The sequence below is a fragment of the Talpa europaea genome, assembly GCF_964194135.1.
Source record: "Talpa europaea genome assembly, chromosome: 14".
In the NCBI taxonomy this organism is placed as follows: domain Eukaryota; kingdom Metazoa; phylum Chordata; class Mammalia; order Eulipotyphla; family Talpidae; genus Talpa; species Talpa europaea.
Window position 1 is genome coordinate 4,576,934 of NC_140082.1, and position 20,329 is coordinate 4,597,262.

Below are 20,329 nucleotides of genomic sequence, written 5' to 3' on the forward strand. Positions count from 1 at the left end.
CCCGTCATCAGGATAGATGATGGATCCTTGCGGTTCTGAATGCATGTCTGGTGGCGGGCACCTGCAATAGGGTGTGGGCATAGGTAGATGTGATTCACCTGGGCTAAGACTGTGCTTTTAAGGGCGGCGTCACGGGGACGCCAATAGAGCCAAGAAGCAGTAGAAGCCGAGCAGCAGTATGAAGCCAAGAAGCAGTAGAAGCCGAGTAGAAGCCGAAGAGAAGCCAAGAGAGAAGAAAAGAAGCAGAAGCAGAAGCAGAGAACGAGAGCCCAGAGAGAGTGCGGGTTTGCTGCGGGCTGGGAGGACTGCCAGCTTCCCGGCCCCCCAGCACCCCTGCTTGCCGTGTACCTGGTAATCCCAATAAAAGCCTGCAAAACCACTGAGGACTCTGATTCCTCCTTTACCCGGTCTGCATGGGATCAGAAAACCTGCACTGTGGCCATTCCTGCCACTACAATATGGTACAGCTTCATGTATAAGAAGTTGGTCCTCAGGTGATCAACCATCATGGTTTGCACACAACTGCCCCAGGATGCGGGACTTTCCTTCTAAAATTTGGATGGTTCTTGGCAAACAGGGCGAGTGGGACATTGCCTAGCTTCTGGAAGTCTCAAGGTAGCTTGGATTCTGGGATGCTTGTCCTAATCCCTTTGTCTACCCCAAGCTTCACTCGGGAGACTGGAGCTGGTTATACTTGGACTGGATCAGTTAGGCGAGAAGAAGCTATTGCAAGATGCATGGAGGCTTCCCAAAAAGGGAAGCTCTAAACCATACTCCTCATCTTATAGCAGACAACTTCAAGCTGACTTTGGAAGATTGAATACCAAGAAAAGAAAACAAAAATCATCGAAGATGTACCCTTTATGTGACTTACCTCGTCCATTTTTTTCTCTGGTGAAGACAGTTTTCTGGGCTACACAGTGCTCGTGTTCACATCTTTCCCACCCCTACAATTATTGTTTTATCAGCCTCATAAAATCTTGAGCAGATCTAAAGCCAACACAACAGGAATTTGGGTTTCTTTGACTCTGGCAACAGTTTCTGTTTGGAAAACCCCTTTCACATGAATGATGCTCAGAATTCTGTTTCAGTTGAGTAAAAGCTCAACCTCATTAGTGTTTGACAAAACATTTTGGAGATTTCCTGACTTTTTCTAGTTACTATGCTGCCCTGGGCCCATCCTAAGAGATTTCTATCCATGACAGCTGGTGGCTAAGGGAGAAGGAAGGCCTTATCAGGGTCTCAAACCACCCACCTGCTGACGGCAACATTTTACATTTTTAGGTGAATGACTGGATGCAAATAGAATAGCCTTTTGTGGCCCTCGTGAGCCCCAGGGTCCATTATGAAGTTCAGTCCCTTTGTGGCTTCTGACCAGAGCAAGAATCGTAAAAGGCACATCAATGTGCCTTCCCACATTCGTAGGAAGATCATGTCTTCCCCTCTTCCCATAGAGCTGAGGCAGGAGGACAGTGTCCGATCCATGCCCATCCAATGCATGAGTAAGTTCAGTTTTTTCGAGGACACTATAAAGGGCAGCAAATTGGCAAAGTATCCAGGTTTACAGGAAGAAATATTTCATCCATGTGCAGCAGGAGCAGGTGAGTGGCATGGCTGTTCGTGTGGGCATTCACCCCCGCAAGGTGGGTATCACGAGACTAAAACTGGACAAAGACTGCAAAAAGTTCCTAGAACACAGTGCTTAACTTCACCCAGTAGGAGAGGAAACGGCAAATACAAGGAATTAACAGTTGAGAAGACTTGGAATAAAGTACTCTTATATACAACTTTCATTAGAAACTGCTAAATGGGTGGGGGGGAGATAGCTTCTAAGTTCAGGGAAGCAAATCACAAGGTACTCTTGGGGTTTTCCCAGTCCGAATAGACTCAGACTTTGAAGTGTGATGTGAGCAGGGCCGAGATGCCGATGCCGGATGCCATAAAATTACAGGTCAGCACAACCAGCAGGAAGTGTTGGTGGAGGGTAGCATCCTGTCTCTTCACTTCCCTTTTTCCGTTTCTCTGTCAGGAGGATATTCCATGGGAAGTGGGGTGACAAACTGCAGTCACTTCCTTTGGGTCAGTTGAGGGTAAAGCTTGCCTCTTTCCTACCTTGGGAATTAGCCAGAATCCTCATAGCCTCCTGCTTCCTGCCTCTGACCTCTTTACTGGGGGGTGAAACACAGTGTGAGGGTTCAGCCTTCTATTTGGTTCTGGGTTTGGGTTTGGTCTCAGCCTTTGGGCCAGGTAGTCCGATGCTGACTTCAATGTCAGTTCTGATGTCTCTGGTTTGTAAGTCACCCATGACTTTATGTCTAATCGGAGTATGAATGTCAGGAATAAGAATGAGGCCAGGGGCCTCCCCTGGTGGCGTAGCGGTTGAGTGCTGGGTTGCGAAGCTGCCCGCAGCCTCTGCAGCGCCAGTTCGATCCCCAGCTGCTGGGCGAGGGTCCCACATGGCGCGCAGACCTCTCCTGCCGCCCGCTGCTCCCCTCAGCAGTGTACTTCGGTCCTTCTGCCTGCTCTGCTCCCCGCTCTGGCTCTGGTGAATTCTCTCACCCTCCCGCGCTTCTGACTGTACCCAGTGCATGTATAAACAAACAAACAAATAAATAAAAAAAATGCCTCTATAAATCTCAATTGGATCAACTTAAAAAAAAAAAAAAAGAAAGAAGGCCAGTGTGAGTGCAGCTTTGTGGGTGAGGAAGAGAGTGGGTGAGCTAAGGCCCTGAGGTAGTATTATCTACCTCTTCTAGATAAGTCAGGTAGGGACTTAGACGATATGGTGTGTGGACTTTTGATTTTCACTAACATAATACATTCATTGACCACTTAGCAGATGGTATGCTCAGCACTTTATATGAGCTTAATGTCAAGTACAAATTAACCTTATTTTATATTTTACATTATGGACATAGCATTATAAGATTAAAAGTACCTTAGAAATCGTATGTAGCCCAATCCTTTCTTTTTGCAAATAAGAAAACTAGGTGAGCTCTAAGGGGTCTCACAGCTAGTCATGAGAAACCCTGCTCTGGCCATATCCGCTCTTTCTTTGCTAGATAAGCTTCTAGAAAGGACTCATTTTATGTCATTTCATCCAGATATTATTGAAAGGAAGCTTATCTTGTCATGAATCCCTTTGGAAAGCGTAAATCATTCTCACCCTATTGACATCTTATTTATACTATTAGTCTGGTTACTCCTTTTGGAAATCTAGATTTTTATAGATGGAGTTTACTTAAAGTAAGTTCCCCACAGGGACTTCTTCCTCTCCAAAAATGTTCTACTCACTCAAATTTTACCCCCTTTCTGCTTTATTTAAAATTTGCATCTTGTCTGTGAGGCAGCAGCTTCAACCTGACTAGTATTCTCCTGGGTGCCACCTTCAATTGGGCCATCTGTTCCAGCGCTTTTTGGATGAGGCCACTGTGATACCTTCAAACCCTCCACATTGCAAAGAAACCACAGACACCCACAATAATTATCACTGGCACCCCCTGGCTGCATTCAGGTTTTCCCACCTCAACCACTGCGGAAGCTGAACCACCTTGCTCTCCCAGTGACAACAGAGCAAAAACGGATGAACCCGGAGCTAACAAATGCTGATTCCAGCCGCTGCATCATTCAGTCCTCAGACCTCTCAGGCCTGCCTGCTTCTGGACCTGCTCAGCACTGGGGTCATCAGCACTTTTGTGGACTTTTTCCCCAAGTGCTCCCAAGCTGAAGGTAAATTCATTCCTGTGGGAGTGTAGACACTTCTTTCCTGATGGTGGTCGACAAAGTCAGCCTTTCGACCCTAAGAAAGTCAAATTTATATCCTCCAAACACTCCCTTATACCTTCTTCCTTGCACAGCCTCACAGATCTTGTTCTCCTGACTTGCTGGCCAATGCTAGGGATCTCCAGAAGAATGTTTTCTTGACAAGACACATTCATATGCATTTGAAGGATGCAAGGAAATGTGGACAGCAAGCTTACACAAGCCCTCAACTGAGCCTCAGACCAAAAGAATGTCCAGACTTTGCAAAAACAAACCCAGTATATGTATTTCATAACATAAAGAGATTTCTGCAAAATATAAATAACCCTACAGTTGTGTAAGCATTACTTCTTTTTTGGTAATTTAAAAATTGTGGTAAATATATATACTACCACTTAACCATTTTTAAAGGACATAACCAGTAGCATTATTTATTTCCAGAATTTTTTCACCCCCAATAGAAACTCTGTGCCCTTTAAACACGACTCCATCTCCTTCTTCCTCCAGCCTCTGGTGGCCTTTACTTTCGCTCTCTATGAATTTGACTAATCTAGGTAGTTTGGCTCTCTCTTGACTTTGTAATTACTTCAGCCTTCCCTCTCTGCCCCTTTCATTCCCCCAGATCAGTCTCTTTTTAGTTTTTATCTACTTTCTTCCCAATCTAGGGTGCCAGCCAAGTCTGCTTGTAATCTCTGCCCGTACCATACTCATTTCTCTCTGGACCTGGCTCGTGGCCTCTTCTCATCCCACTGATTGTTCCCCGTCTTCATCAGGTGAGGGCCTGCCCACGTCTCAAGGGCTTCATAAAGCCCCCCATCCCTCCATGATTATTGTTGCCTATGTGGATCATATTTTGCCTTTCTTTAAGCTTCTGTGCCACCGAGATGGGACTGCCCAGTTTATGAAGCAGTGAGAAAGTAAGCAAGCCTGTGTCCTCCCCGGACAGATTTAAATGGTAGGAACCATGTTGGAGTGTCCTAGTCACACCAGCCATCTGACAGTTCTTGGAACACACTCATTTCTTCCCCACTTTGGTGCTTTGCACTCGCTGTCCCTCTGCCTGGAATACCCTTCCACCATCTGTCACCACCAGCTCCTTCTTGACATTCAGATCAGTGGCATAGCTTAAATGTCATTGCCTTGGCGAGAGTATCCCTGACCTCTATCAGAAGTGCTCATTGTCTCTGGCATAGGATGCTGCTGGTTGCTTTCAGATCCTTCCCCCCACAAACTGTCCTTACCTCATTTCTTTACCTACCACCCTACGCTTCTGGGAAAGCCCATCCTGACCATTTGTTTGTCTGCAAAGTGCCAAGCTGCAAGTGCCTAGCGCTCAGTAAATGTTTGCTGACTGAGTGGATGAGATAGGATGGGGTGGGGAGGAGACAGGAAATGTCAAATCTGTCTCTGGCATTTCTGGCTTGGAAAATTGGGCTGATGGCAGGTGGTGCTACCTCCTAGCTCCGGAATGCTGGAAGAGCACCTGTGGGTGGGATGGAGGGAGCGGAGACTGTGATTTCTCTTCTGTGACTTTTTGAATTGCCGCCAAACTATTGAAATAGAATGTCCAGAGGTGGTTAAATACATAAGCCTGGAGTTCAGGAGTGATGCTCAGGCACCATCCAAAAATAGTAATAGCATCGTTAGACATAATAGTAATGGCTAATAATAATGGCTAATACTTGTTGAGTGCTTCTTCAGGTCATGTGCCAAATGCTTTACCTACATTTACGCATATGTGACATTTAAGACTCAAAGCAACATTTGAACACAAAGATACAGCTGAGGTTTCTAAGGCCTGGGTAACCTGGATAAGACATCCACTCAGCTAGTTTGTGGGCAAGCCAGGATTGTCCCTAGTGGTGTGTTTCCAGTGTGCCAGCTCTTCCACTATGCTGGACTAAGCATGTAAGGGCCACAAAGCCAAGAGGAGCTCTTTGCCTTTGAGTGGCTTACTTGCTTACATGGTGAACATAAGACAGACACTCATCACTCACTGTCCTCCTCCTGAGACCTCCTTGCACAAGACCATTATCCAACCCTGTCTAATAGGAATGGCGATTCTTTGGTTAAGATGGTCAGTCAATGTTGGCCACCTCCTCCTCTGATTTCTGAAAACTCAGACTCATGTGATCATGATATTTCATTCACTAAGAGAAACTACAGATGCTGGAATTGCAAAATCTTCTCCATAGATCACCACTTATTTTGGACACATGATTCATAACTGCCGGGAACTGGAAAAGAGGAAATTGAAAGATCACAGTGAAGTGGAAAGAAGATAGTGGTATCAAAATCTACTCAAAAGAGAGCAGGAGTTGAGTTGGGGGGCCCATGGAGTTCCTGAAAAGCTGACTGTACACGGTAGGGGCTGAGCAACCCGCAGGCAGCAGAACATGAACCCACATTTTCATGGGCCACTGAGCACAAGAGGCCCATTGGAATAAATGGGGAGGTGGGCCCTGGGCCTCTGGGGGCAGGGCTCAGAGCAGACAGTGACTGCACAGAAGCAGTCTGATGAGGACTGAGTTATTTGATTAATGTCCGTGTCCTCATATCTCCATGAGAACAGCAGCTTTGGCTCTCATCAGCCTCCAGGGAATACCTAAAGGGACCTCATATACTCAACTCATTACACTTTTGACAATCGGCTGGGTAGCCTTCAATTTGGTCTATGACATGAACTACCTGGAGTTAGCACAGACTCCACAGGTTAAGGACTCAGTTCCACAAGACTGTCTACCACACCAGAGGCCAATCACAAGTCCCAGGTTGTCACCTGTGCCTCTGACCAACTGCCTATATCTTTTGAGAGTTCCCATAACACCTGCCTCTAGTTCACCAATTTGCTACAGTGGCTGATAGAACCCAAGGAAACAGTTACATTCAACAGTTTATAATAAAGGATAGAATAAAAGATATAGGTGACAAATCAGATGAAGAGGTACCAAGGGCAAGGTCTGGAAGGGTTGTAAGCACAGAAACTTCTATCCTTATATGGAATTTGGGTGTACCTCCCTCCTGGCACATGAATGTGTTCCTATCCCACAGTTTAGGGGTATTCATTTCATTTATTCATTCATGTATTTATTTATAGTTTATGGATGTTTTATGGATTTTTATTCATCATGTAGCCATGATCAGTTATTAACTGTTTCCCATCCCATCCTACTCTGGATAACCAGGGTGTGGCAGAAAATTCCAAGCTTCTAATTGTGGTTTGGTCTTTGTGGTGACCAGCCTCATCTTGAAGCCATCCAGCAGCCACCAAAAGTCCCCTCATTAGACCACAAGACACTCCACTCACCCAGGAATTTCTTTTTTTTTTAAAGATTTATTTATTTATATAAGAACTGGGGTACAGTCAGAGGCACGGGAGGGTAAGAGAATTCACTAGAGACAGAGCGGGGAGCAGAACAGGCAGACGGACCAAAGACACTGCTGAGGGGAGCAGCGGGTGAGGCAGGAGAGATCTTCCTTGCCATGTGGTTTTCTCCCTGACCGGCCAGGAATGTTCCACAGGGAGGCCCTTACCCAAGAATTTCTAAGGGGTTTGGGAGCTGTGTCAGGAGCTAGGGGCATAGACCAAGCATGTATCTTATTCTGTCATAGCACCTCAGTTCATTCATAGGGTGAATGAAAATGTCAGTGTATGAGCTGTGATTTGAGGATCTTCTGAGAAAAGGAACACTTCAATAAATATGAATTATGACATTAGTTTTTAATGAGCAAAACAGTCTAGTTACCAAGCTAGAGTTAGGAAGGGTTTATAAAATGGTCCCCTCTAAAGAGAAGTGCAGGCCCATGACCTGTTACAAGAAAGCAGATCGCTGGCACAAAGAAGCAGCAAATGCCCCGCAATTATCAGAACAGAAGAAAACGGATCCTACAAAATGCGGGTCTCCTTGTGACGCCTTTGGCAATGACATTATTTTAAGCAGTAGGCTAAAAATAAGAGTACAAATAGGAAGTGCACTGTCATAGGAGGTGTCAGACATTTTACACGCAGTTTATGTAACACATCACCCTCTCACCTCCAGGCCTCTGGGGAAAGTGAAGGAGAACAGTAGGTGGATTCAGTGTTATTTGTCATTCTCAATTCTTGATTCCATCTGGGGCCTCCCTAAGGTGATAGAAACAAGCTGGGAATAAGGAACCAAATTAAAAAAAAAAAAAAAGAAGGTAGAAAGACTGAGAAGACATCAGAAATGGAAATCTGTACTAATTACATAGAATTCTTGGAGTAAAAAATGTGCGTTCTAAGGAAGTCACATGTAATTCACTTTTCAAAAATATCTCTGAAAGGTAGTAAAAATGAAAGTCCGGTCTGGTCTAGTTAACTTGATTCCTGAGTTTAAAGCCAGATAAAATTCTAGGACAAGAAAAGAAGGATTTTGTTGTCATTTTACATTAATACGGTAGGAGGTGGATGGTTTTATTCAGTGTCAAGATGGTAAAAATTAGAGTATGTATCAAAAATGTCACAGATCCTACTTCATCATCACAGTGTTGGAGAGTGGTCTCCATTCTTTAAAAGAGTTGTAATTGTTGTTGGAAATAGTCTATTCTAGCGCCAAAATCAGGAAAAGGAAATCCCGCGAGAGGATCCTAAAGCCTGCCACTGTCCATTTCCATATTCTTAGCAGGTGATGTATAGAAATTGTAACGGCCTGCTTGGGTTGCTTCAAATAACATTCAGAGTGTGTCCAGTCTGGTTGGCTGCAAAATATAGGATGTTAAAGGCATAAAAATGACTTTTTCTGGTTGTTAGCAGTCATTATTTCCCATCATAGAACTGTGACGCAGATTGGAATGTATCAAGCAGCTCAACGGTTAGCTTTGATGGACTTAGGGCTGGGCTGATGAGTTACCAGATTTGGCTCCGCAGCCCTCCTGGCAATGCTGAGTAAAAACCTAAGCACCCGAGGGGCTCCAGGGATGGTGCAGCCTCCCTTAGAACCGTAGCATGGAAGCTTCTTAAAATAATGAGTTAGGCTTAAAATAATGATTCATTCTGTGGGTTCAGTGAACAGCAATCACTTGGGATGTCTTGGAAGTTGCAGTGTTATAGAATCACCTGAAGACTTCTTCTCTCCCATGTCTGGTGTAGACTTGGATGGCTTGAAAGCTGGGGTCAGGTCGGGCATCTGTTCTCCACATGGCTGCTTGAGCTCCCTCAAAGCAGGGAGGTCTCAAGATAGGCAGGATCTTACCTGGGCACTGGCTTCCTTCACAGCATGGGTGCCAAGAGCAGGAAGTGAAAGCTGCCAAATTCTTAAGATCAAGGCCCTGAAGCTGACCCAACAACACTTCCTCTCTGCATAAAGTGATCAGAGCTGCCCAGATGCAAGAGGAGACGAAACCCTCAAGTCCTGAGTGAGGGACAAGTACCAGAGAGCTTGTGGCTACTTTTAACCCTCTACATTCTCCAACTAGTATCCAACGGGTTTGTTCATAGTTGGACATCATTCTAGTCTGACGTCATGAGCTGCTTTGCATTCATACAGCTCTTTATGCATTACCAAGAAAGTTCATATACAGGTTGCAATTGGTCCTTCCAGAACTGACATAAATCTGGCTCAATTGAAATAGTTCTCAAAGAATTGCGACATAAATCCATACCTCTTGACTCTTTGTCCATGCGGAGGATTGTAATTTGGTGTTTTGCCCAGGTCCCACAGCTCTCTGACACATATAGAGCTATAGGAGAGGAAAGCACTTTTCCCTTCGACTGAAAATTTGGCCATAGCCCTTTGCAGGTGAAGCTCAAGGTGTAAGCAAAGGCAACGATGCTATGACTGCTGAGCCCCGCATCCGTAGGGACTCTTGAAGCCGCTGTACTTGCCATCACTCTTAGGAAATTCCTTCCGGATCCTCCAGCGGCAGCAGCTGGGCAGGATGGCAAAGTTAGCCAGGTCCTGGGAACCAAAGCGCCAGGTGGTATAGCACCTGTAGGCGCAGTGCCGCAGCTCCCTGTTGGGAGAATCAGCATCTGGCTCCGGCAAGGGCTTCTCATAGAGCAGGAAGAACTGCAGGGTGCTTCTGGACAGGATGAGCTTCCTGAATGCCTCTGAGGTAGTGATGCATTGCCCCTTCCCTTTCCTACAGCACAGCTCCTCCAGGTACCTGTGGCTCTCAGGAAGCTTGGATGGGAGACAATTTCCACACTGGCACCAGTCCGGGCTGCCATGGGAAGTAGAGGTCACCTCTTCACTAAGCAGCTCTATCTCCTCTGGTTGTCCAGGCTTGGGGGGTGAGGGGTGGACTGACAGGGCCAACCTGGACAAATCTCTAAATTCCATCAAGGGTCTCTGAAAAAGTCAAGTTTCCAAACTCATCAATAATGACAAACCCTAGGTTCTAGGGAAAATATATAGCAATACAAGCTCACATCAAGAAACAAGAAAGAACCCAAAGAAACAACCTAATCTCACATCTCAAAGAACTAGAAAAAGAACAACAAAAAACCCTAAAACAAGTGTAAGAAAGGAAATAATAAAAATCAAAGCAGAAATACATTAAATAGAAACTAAAAAAACAATCCAAAAGATCAATGAAATAAAAAATTGGTTCTTTGAAAAAATAAATAAAATAGACAAACCCCTAGCCAGGCTCACAAAGGAAAAACGGGAGAAAGCACAAATAAATAGGATCACAAATGAAAGGGAAGAAATCACAACAGACACAGCAGAAATCAAAAAGAATAATCAGAAACTACTATGAACAATTATATGCAAACAAGTTCAACAGTCTAGAAGAGATGGACAAATTCTCACAACTTTACAATCACCCAAAGCAAGATAAAGAATAGAACACCTAAACCGACCAATTACCAAACGCATTCTATGAAGCCAATTTGCACTAATACCAAAACAGAACAAGGACAACACACAAAAAGGAAACTACAGGCCAATCTCTCTAATCAACACTGTTGCAAAACTTCTCAATAAAATTTTAGCTAACAGAATCCAACAATGTATCCATAAGATAATTCACCACAACCAAGCAGGACTTATTCCAGAGACACAAGGATGGTTTAGCACTCGAAAATCAATCAGTGTAATTCAACACATCAACAAAAAGAAATATAAAAACCATATGATAATATCAATAGATGCCAAGAAAGCTTTTGACAAAGTGCAACACCCATTCATGATCATGGCCCTTTAAATTCTCGGGATACAAGGAACATACCTCAACATCATAAAGGCCATATATGACAAGGCCATATATGACAAGCCCATAGCCAGTATCAATCTCAATGGTGAAATGTTAAAAGCATTTCCATTAAGATCTGGAACAATGGGCCTCCCCTGATGGAGCAGTGGTTGAGTGCTGAGCTGCGAAGCTGCCCACAGCTTCTGCAATGCCAGTTTGATCCCTGGCCGCCGGCAAGGGTCCCACATGGCGCACAGACCTCTCCTGCCGAGCCCGCTGCTCCCCTCAGCAGTGTACTTCGTTAGTCTGCCTGTTCTGTTCCCTGCTCTGGCTCTGGTGAATTCTCTCACCCTCCCACACTTCTGACTATACCCTGGTTCTTATAAATAAATAAATAAACAAACAAACAAACAAACAAACATCTTTAAAAAAAAAAGATCTGGAACAAGACAAGGATGTCCACTCACCACTGCTTTTCAATATAATACTGGAAGTCCTAGCCAGAGCAATAAGACAAAAAAAAGACATAAAAGGAATCCAAATAGGGAAGGAAGAAGTTAAACTATCACTATTTGCAGATGATGTGATAATACACATAGAGAACCCCAAAAATTCCACAGAAAAACTAATTAAACTAATCAATCAGTTTAGTAAAGTGGCAGGATACAAAATCAACACACAAAAATTAGTAGCCTTCCTATACACAAACTATAAGTCTGAAGAAGAAGAAATCAAGAAAACCATCCCTTTCATTATTGAAACAAAAAAAAAAATCAAATACTTGGGAATAAACATAACAAAAGAGGTAAAGGACATATACAAAGAAAACTATAAAACACTGTTAAAAGAAATAGAAGAAGACACAAAGAATTGGAAAGACAGCCCTGCTCATCGATTGGAAGAATTAACATTATCAAAATGGCCATCCTACCAAAAGCAATTTACAGATTTAATGCTATTCCAATAAAAATTTCAAAGATATTCTTTAAGGAAATAGAACAAATATTGAAGAAATTCATTTGGAGCCACCAAAAACCCCAAATAGCCAAAGCTCTCCTGAAAAAAAAAGAAGGGAATGGTGGCATCACACTCCCAGACTTCAAACTATACAAAACCATAATCATCAAAACTGCATGGTATTGGAACAAGAACAGACACACGGACAAATGGAGCCGAATATAAATCCAGAAATAAACCCACAGATTTACGGTCAACTTATCTTTGACAAAGGAACAAATAATATGCACTGGAGCAAAGAAAGTTTGTTCAATAAATGGTGCTGGGAAAACTGGGTTGCTACATGCAAAAGAATGAAGCTTGACTACTGCTTCACACCATGCACAAAAACCAACTCAAAATGGATTAAAGAACTAGACATAAGACCTGAAACCATAAAATATATAGAAGGAAATATAGGCGCAACACTATATGACATACACCTCAGTAACATCTTTAAAGACACATCACCCAAAGCAGTGATAGTGAAGGCAAGAGTAAACAGCTGGGACTTCATCAAATTAAAGAGCTTCTGTACAGCAAAAGAAATAGTAACCAAAACAAAGAGAAACCCCACTGACTGGGAGAAAATTTTTGCACACAACACTAATGATAAAGGACTGATCACAAAAATCTATAAATTGCTGATGAGACTCAACAAAAACAAAGTAAATAATTCAGTCAAAAAATGGGTGGAAGAGCTAAAAAGAAACTTCTCCAAAGAAGAAGTACAATTGTCCAACAGGCATATGAAAAATGTTCAACATCACTTGTAATCAGGAAAATGCAAATCAAAACTACAATGAGATAACATCTTACACCACTGAGAGTGATACATATTAAAAAACCTAGCAACAACAAATGTTGGTGAGGGTGTGGAGAAAAAGGAACTCTCCTGCTAGTGGCAGTATAAACTGGTCCAACCACTATGGAGAGCCGTGTGGAGATTCCTCAACCTGCTAAAGAAGGAGCTTCCATATGATCCAGCAATTCCACTGCTAGGTATTTACACAAAAGACACAGACACATTAATTCCAAAGGGCACCTGCACCCCTATGTTTATAGCAGCGCTATTTACAATAGCTAAGCTATAGAAACAACCCAAATGCCCAAAAATAGATGACTGGATCAAGAAGATGTGGTACATATACACAATGGAATATTATTCAGCAATCAAAAAAGATAAGCTCATGCAATTTGTAGCCACATGGATGGAGCTGGAAGAGATCATGCTCAGTGAAATAAGCCAGAAAGAAAAAGAAAAATACCAGATGGTTTCACTCAAAGCAGGGAATTAGAAAGCCTAAATAAGGGACTAGGAAAAAGACTAATTACAATAAAGTAAAAATCAAAATCAACAAGCGACTAGATTTTAGAATAGGGACCTTTCTTCAGTAAAACTGCTTGAAGCCGGCAGAAGGCTCCCAGAGGAGTCAGAGGTGAGCTGGGAAGTTTGCCCAAGCCAAGCCCCTTCTGACCAGCAGTCTGAGCCCAGAGGGGGAGCGGGCACCCACAGCCGGGGCAGATCCAGCGTGTGGGAGAGTGTGCCTATCTCCGAATCGCCATTTTAGAATAGGGACCTTTCTTCAATAAAGACTGCTTGAAACTGGCAGAAGTCTCCCGGAGGAGCCAGAGGTGAGCTGGGAAGTTTGTCCATTCCAGGCCCCTTCAGGCCAGCAGTCCGAATCCAGAGGGGGAGTGGGCATCCACGGCCAGGGCACACTGGGTGCACAGAAGAGTGTGCTGTCTCCAAAGCGCCATTTTAGAACAGGGACCTTTCTTCAATAAAGACTGCTTGAATCTGGCAGAAGGCTCCCCGTGGAGCCAAAGGGAGAAGATTCCCTGCACAGTTAGAGGTGAGCTGAAGGCCCCCACAAGCCCGGTCCCACCTGGCAGGAAGTCAGAGCCCAGAGGAGGATCCAGAGATTTGGAGCCCAAAGTGCAATCCAGCTGCCCCACCTCCAGGGAAGTCTGTGGGACTTCAAGACACACATTTGTAACTAAACACAGAAGGAGGAGAGATTCTGTGACAGTGACCATTAATATACTCAAAGTACCATTGCCTCACTAGACTTCTGGCATAACAGTTTTTGACTCGTATGGATTGCCAGTTTCTGAAACTCCTGAAAGAACATACCAAAAAGATGCCAGACAGTACCAGCGGCACAGTGTCCCAATGCATAAGGCAAATTAGAAGACAGGCAGCAGGGAAAAGAAAAACTACAAGCAAACTAGCAATGCCTCAGAAAAAAGACACACCACAAAACAAAACAAAACAAAACAAAACAAACAAACAAACAAACAAACAAAAAAAACACCCACCAGCTTGCAACTACGGTGACTTGGAAGAACTTCTGAGCCTTCCAGAAAAAGAATTTAAAATTGCCATGATGAGGAAAACAATGCTCAGAAGAATGAAATTGAGTCCCTAAAGAGGGAAGTAAAAGAAATGCAGGAGATCAAAGAATTAATGGAGGTGCTAAAGAACTCTTGGAAAAGCAATGAAAGCAGAATAGATGAAATGGAAGAATGAATAAGTACTCTTGAAGACACAGAAATAAAAAGAACCAAAACAGAAAAGGAAAGAGAAGTATGAAGGAAAAAGACCAAAGACAGACTTCGGGAACTATCTGACTCCACGAGGAAAGGAAATATAAGAGTTATAGGAATCCCAGAAGGAGAGGAGAGAGATGTAGGAACAGAGAAAATATTCAAGGAAATAATTGAAGAGAACTTCCCAAACGTGAAGAAGGAGCTGAAAATTGATATACAAGAAACAAGAAGAACACCAAACTTCCATGACGAAAGGAAAAACACAGCAAGACACATAATTGTAAAGCTCCCAAGAATCCAAGACAAGGAAAAAATAATGAAGCTGACAAGAGGGAAGAAACAGATAACATTCAAAGGAAAACCAATCAGACTGACATCAGACTTCTCCAAAGAAACACCATGGGCAAGGAGAGAGTGGAGGGACATAGTCAACAGACTCCAAGAAAACAGATGCCAACCAAGAATACTCTATCCCACAAAGCTCTCCTTTCTCTATGACGAAAGAATAAGGACTTTCCCAGACAAAGAGAAACTCCGGAATTTCATTACGACTAAACCCCCACTCCAAAAAATCCTAAAAGGAGTCCTAAAGCCAGAACATCAGAGGGACGAATAACAATGAAAGAAGGCCAAAAAAAAAAGTTATTAAAAGAATAAATAATAAAATCAAAGGAAAGTCAAACTCAATGGCAAATACAGATGCTGACATATCAATATTAACTCTAAATGTAAGTGGACTAAACTCTTCAATAAAAACACACAGAATCGCAGGCTGGATTAAGAAACAAAACCCAACCTTTTGCTGTTTCCAGGAAACACATTTAGCTATAAAAGATAAAAATAGACTCAAAGTTAAAGGATGGAAAACAATCCTACAAGCAAATGGACCAAAATAGAAAGCAGGAACAGCTATACTTATATCAGATAAAACAGATTTCAAACTTAAAAAGGTAAAAAGAGACCCCAACGGTCACTACATTATGATCAAGGGGACAATACTTCAAGAAGTAACACTCATTCACATATATTCACCAAACGAAGGAGCACCAAAATATATCAGACAACTATGATCATCTTTGAAAACAGACATCAGAGAAAACACATACGTAGTGGGAGACTTCAAGACACCACTATCAACAATGGATAGATCAACGAGACAAAAAATAAGTAAAGACACTAAAGCTCTATATAAGGATCTAGAGTGCTTGGGCTTAACAGACATCCATAGAACACTAAACCCAAAAAAATCTGAGTACACATTTTTCTCAAGTGCACATGGATCATTCTCCAGGATCGATCACATACTGGGACCCAAGACAAACATCAACAGATACACCAAGACTGTAATCATGCCAACCATCTTTTCTGACCATAAAGGCATCAAACTAGAAATAAACCATAAAAAGAAGGCAAGGAACTCTCCTACCTCATGGAGATTGAAAACCACACTACTGGAAGACCACTGGACTAATGAGGAGATCAAAGAAGAAATTAAAAAATTCTTTGAATTGAATGACAAGGAGGACACCAATTTCCTAATGTATGGGATACAGCAAAAGCAGTAATAAGAGGAAAATATATAGCAATAGAGGCTCACATCAAGAAACAAGAAAGAACTCAAAGAAACAACCTAATCTCGAAGCTCAAAGATCTAGAAAAGAACAACAAAAACCCCACAACCAGTAGAATAAAAGAAATAATAAAAACCAAAGCAGAAATAAATGAAATTGAAAATAAAAAACAATGCAAAAGATCAATGAAACCAAGAGCTGGTTCTTTGAAAAAATCAATAAAATAGACAAACCCCTAGCCAGGCTCACAAAGGAAAAAAGGGAGAAAGCACAAATAAACAGGATCATAAATGAAAGAGGAGAAATCACAATAGACACAGCAGAAACCAAAAGAATAATCAGAAACTACTATGAACAGTTATATGGAAACAAGTTCAACAATCTAGAGGAGAAGGACAAATTCCTACAACTCTACAATTACCCAAAGCTAGATAAAGAAGAAATAGAACACCTAAACATACCATTTACAAGCAGCGAAATTGAAATGGTAATCAAAAACCTCCCTAAAAACAAAAGCCCAGGACCTGATGGATTTACAGATGAATTCTACCAAACGTTCAGAAACGAATTAGTGCCTATCCTTCACAAACTCTTCCAAAAAATTGAGAAGGAAGGGACAATACCAAACACGTTCTATGAAGCCAACATTACACTAATACCAAAACTGAACAAGGACAACACAAAAAAAGAAAACTACAGGCCAATCTCCCTAATGAACACTGATGCAAAAATCCTCAGTAAAATTTTAGCTATCAGAATCCAACAATGTATCCATAAGATAATTCACCACGACCAAGTAGGATTCATTCCAGGGACACAAGGATAGGTCAACATGCGAAAATCAATCAACGTTATCCAACACATCAGCAAAAAGAAACATAAAAACCATATGATAATATCAATCGATGCTGAGAAAGCTTTCGACAAAGTGCAACATCCATTGATGATAAAAGCCCTTGAAATTCTTGGGATACAAGGAACATACCTCAACATCATAAAGGCCATATATGACAAGCCAACAGCCAGTATCATTCTCAATGGTGAAAAGCTGAAAGCATTTCCATTAAGATCTGGAACAAGACAAGGATGTCCACTCTCACCACTGCTTTTCAATAAAATACTGGAAGTCCTAGCCAGAGCAATAAGACAAGAGAAAGACATACAAGGAATCCAAATAGGAAAAGAAGTAGTCAAACTATCACTATTTGCAGATGATATTTTAATATACATAGAGAACCCCAAAAACTCCACAGAAAAACTAATTCAACTCATCAGTCAGTTCAGTAAAGTGGCAGGATACAAAATCAACACGCAAAAATCAGTAGCCTTCCTATACACAAACAATAAATCTGAAGAAGAAATAAAAAAACCCATCCCTTTTATTATCGAAACAAAAAAAATCAAATAGTTGGGAATAAACATAACAAAAGAGTTAAAGGACCTATACAAAGAAAACTATAAAACACTGTTAAAAGAAATAGAAGACACAAAGAAATGGAAAGACATCCCCTGCTCATGGATTGGAAGAATAAACATTATTAAAATGACCACCATACCAAAAGCAATATACAGATTCAGTGCTATTCTAATAAAAATTTTAATGTCATTCTTCAAAGAAATAGAATAATTATTGATGAAATTCATATGGAATCACCAAAAACCCCGAATAGCAAAAGCTCTCCTGAAAAAAAAAAAAAAAGAAGGGAATGGAGGCATCACACTCCCAGACTTCAAACTATACTACAAAGCCATAATCATCAAAACTGTGTGGTATTGGAACAAGAACAGACACACAGACCAATGGAATTGAATAGAAAATCCAGAAATAAACCCATAGATTTATGGTCAACTAATCTTTGGCAAAGGAGCAAAGAATATGCATTGGAGCAAAGAAAGTTTGTTCAATAAATGGTGCTGGGAAAACTGGGTCACTACATGCAAAAGAATAAAGCTTGACTACTGCTTCACACCATGCACAAAAACCAACTCAAAATGGATTAAAGAACTAGACATAAGACCTGAAACCATAAAATATATAGAAGGAAATATAGGCGAACACTACATGATATGCACCTCAAAGACATCTTTATAGACACATCAACCAAAGCAGTGATAGTGAAGGCAAAGATAAACAGCTGGGACTACATCAAATTAAAGAGCTTCTGCACAGCAAAAGAGACAATAACCAAAACAAAGGGAAACCTCACCAACTGGGAGAACATTTTTGCATACAACACTAATGATAAAGGACTGATCACAAAAATCTACAAAGAGCTGATGAGACTCAACAAAAACAAAGAAAATAATCCAGTCAAAAAATGGGCAGAAGAGCTAAAAAGAAACTTCTCTGTAGTGGAAATACAAATGGCCAACAGGCATATGAAAAAATATTCAACATCACTTGTAATCAGGGAAATGAAAATCAAAACTACAATGAGATACCATCTTACAGTGAGAATGGCACATATTAAAAAAACTAGCAACAACAAATGTTGGCGAGGTTGTGGAGAAAAAGGAACTCTCCTGCACTGCTGGTGGGAGTGCAAACTGGTCCAACCACTATGGAGAGCTGTGTGGAGATTTCTTGACCTACTAAACATAGAGCTTCCATATGATACAGCAATTCCACTCCTAGGTATTTACCCAAAGGACACAGAAACATCAATTCCAAAGAGCACCTGCACCCCTATGTTTATAGCAGCACTATTTACAATAGCTAAGCTTTGGAAACAACCCAAGTGCCCAAAAATAGATGACTGGATCAAGAAGATGTGGTCCATATACACCATGGAATATTACTCAGCATTCCAAAAAAGATAAACACATGCAGTTTGCAGCAACATGGGTGGAACTGGAAGGGATCATGCTCAGCGAAATAAGCCAGAAAGAAAAAGAAAAATACCAGATGGTCTCACTCATAGCAGGAATCTAGAAAACTTAAATAAGGGACCAGGAAAAAGAATAACTATAAGAAAGAAAATATCAAAATCAACAAACAACTATGAACCAGAGATACTCTGTGGGGGGTGGGGGGGCGGGGAAAGGAGGGATTGGGGTCAAAATCAGGGGGTTGTAATTGTAAGGGGAATATAAAAATAAAATTTAAATTAAGAAAAAAACAAACAAACAAAAAAAAAAACAAGCAACTATAAACCAGAGACACACTACAGGGGTGGGGGGAGAAGGGATTAGGATCAAAACAAGGCAGGTGGGAATTGTATGGGGTCTATAACCAATATGAAAATATATACATTGTGCAAAAATGAAAAATTATGTAAAAAATACATAAAATAAAAAATAAATAATAAAATGGTTAAACGAGCAAATTTTATGTTACGTGTATTTTACTACACACACAACACACACACACACAAGTTCACTTTATACACAAGCCTGATAAGGACATGACAAGAATGGAAAAATTTGGGTTAGTATAACTCAAACGATGTAAAAATATTGAATCCAGTAGTAAATATGAGGAATAATACATTGCATTGAAATTGATTTCATTGGAGGAATGCAAGCTTGGCTTATATTTTTGGAAATCCATCAGGATACGTTATGACATAACAGAAGAAAACTCACTGATCATTTAAAAAAAAACTGTGGCGGCTCCTGAGAGCAATGTGACTTTTGCCACAAATTCTCATTAAAACAGAGTGGCTGTGTTGTTATGGTACATAAGTCCCTCTTCCCCTGTGTGCTGGACTGGACAGTCAATGACGGGTAAGATCAGAAAGGAGTTTCTGACAACCTAAGACAGACGCAGTCCCCAAGGGGATTTTAATGGTTCCCACCTTTCACTTATGGAAAATAACTAGGAAAACAGGCCTGGAAGATGTTGAGGCACAACCAAGTCATGTTGTTAATCATTACTAGGCAGTAGTTTCACAATAAAGGAATGCAATCATGGCCAAGGAAACTGGTTCTATTGTTTTCAGTAAACGTGTAACCAAGTAGAATTATAGGAATAATAAGTAGAAATGGGAGCTATAAAAGTAAGATTATGATAGGTATATATAATCATAACAGTGAATCGCAAGACCTAGAACAGACCTCCACTGAGGGGGGTAATATATGAAATGTTCTTGATTTGTTCCTGATTTCTTGGTAAATAATAAACAAGATGTTATGTTGTTCATGTTTCACTGCATTTACGAACAATCTGATAAATAATTAACCACATACTGTGAAAAACATAATGAAGTAATCACTGTGAAAATGTATAAAAAGAGATGGCTGATCTTAATAAATTGCACTCAGATTTTCACTCTCCCTTGAGTGTGTCT

At 41.4% G+C, this 20,329-nt stretch overlaps 1 protein-coding gene across 1 annotated transcript in view; it reads right to left on the minus strand.

The window, feature by feature from the left end:
- Window positions 1-9,554: 9,554 nt before the first annotated feature.
- Window positions 9,555-20,329, minus strand: part of P2RX7 (purinergic receptor P2X 7) — a gene marked incomplete at both ends in the record, with an annotated part of 56,378 nt that continues 45,603 nt past the window's right edge. The window contains one exon of the mRNA XM_084253183.1: window positions 9,555-10,073. Coding sequence (XP_084109309.1) covers window positions 9,555-10,073 — 519 coding nt within the window. The remainder of the gene's footprint in view (window positions 10,074-20,329) is intronic.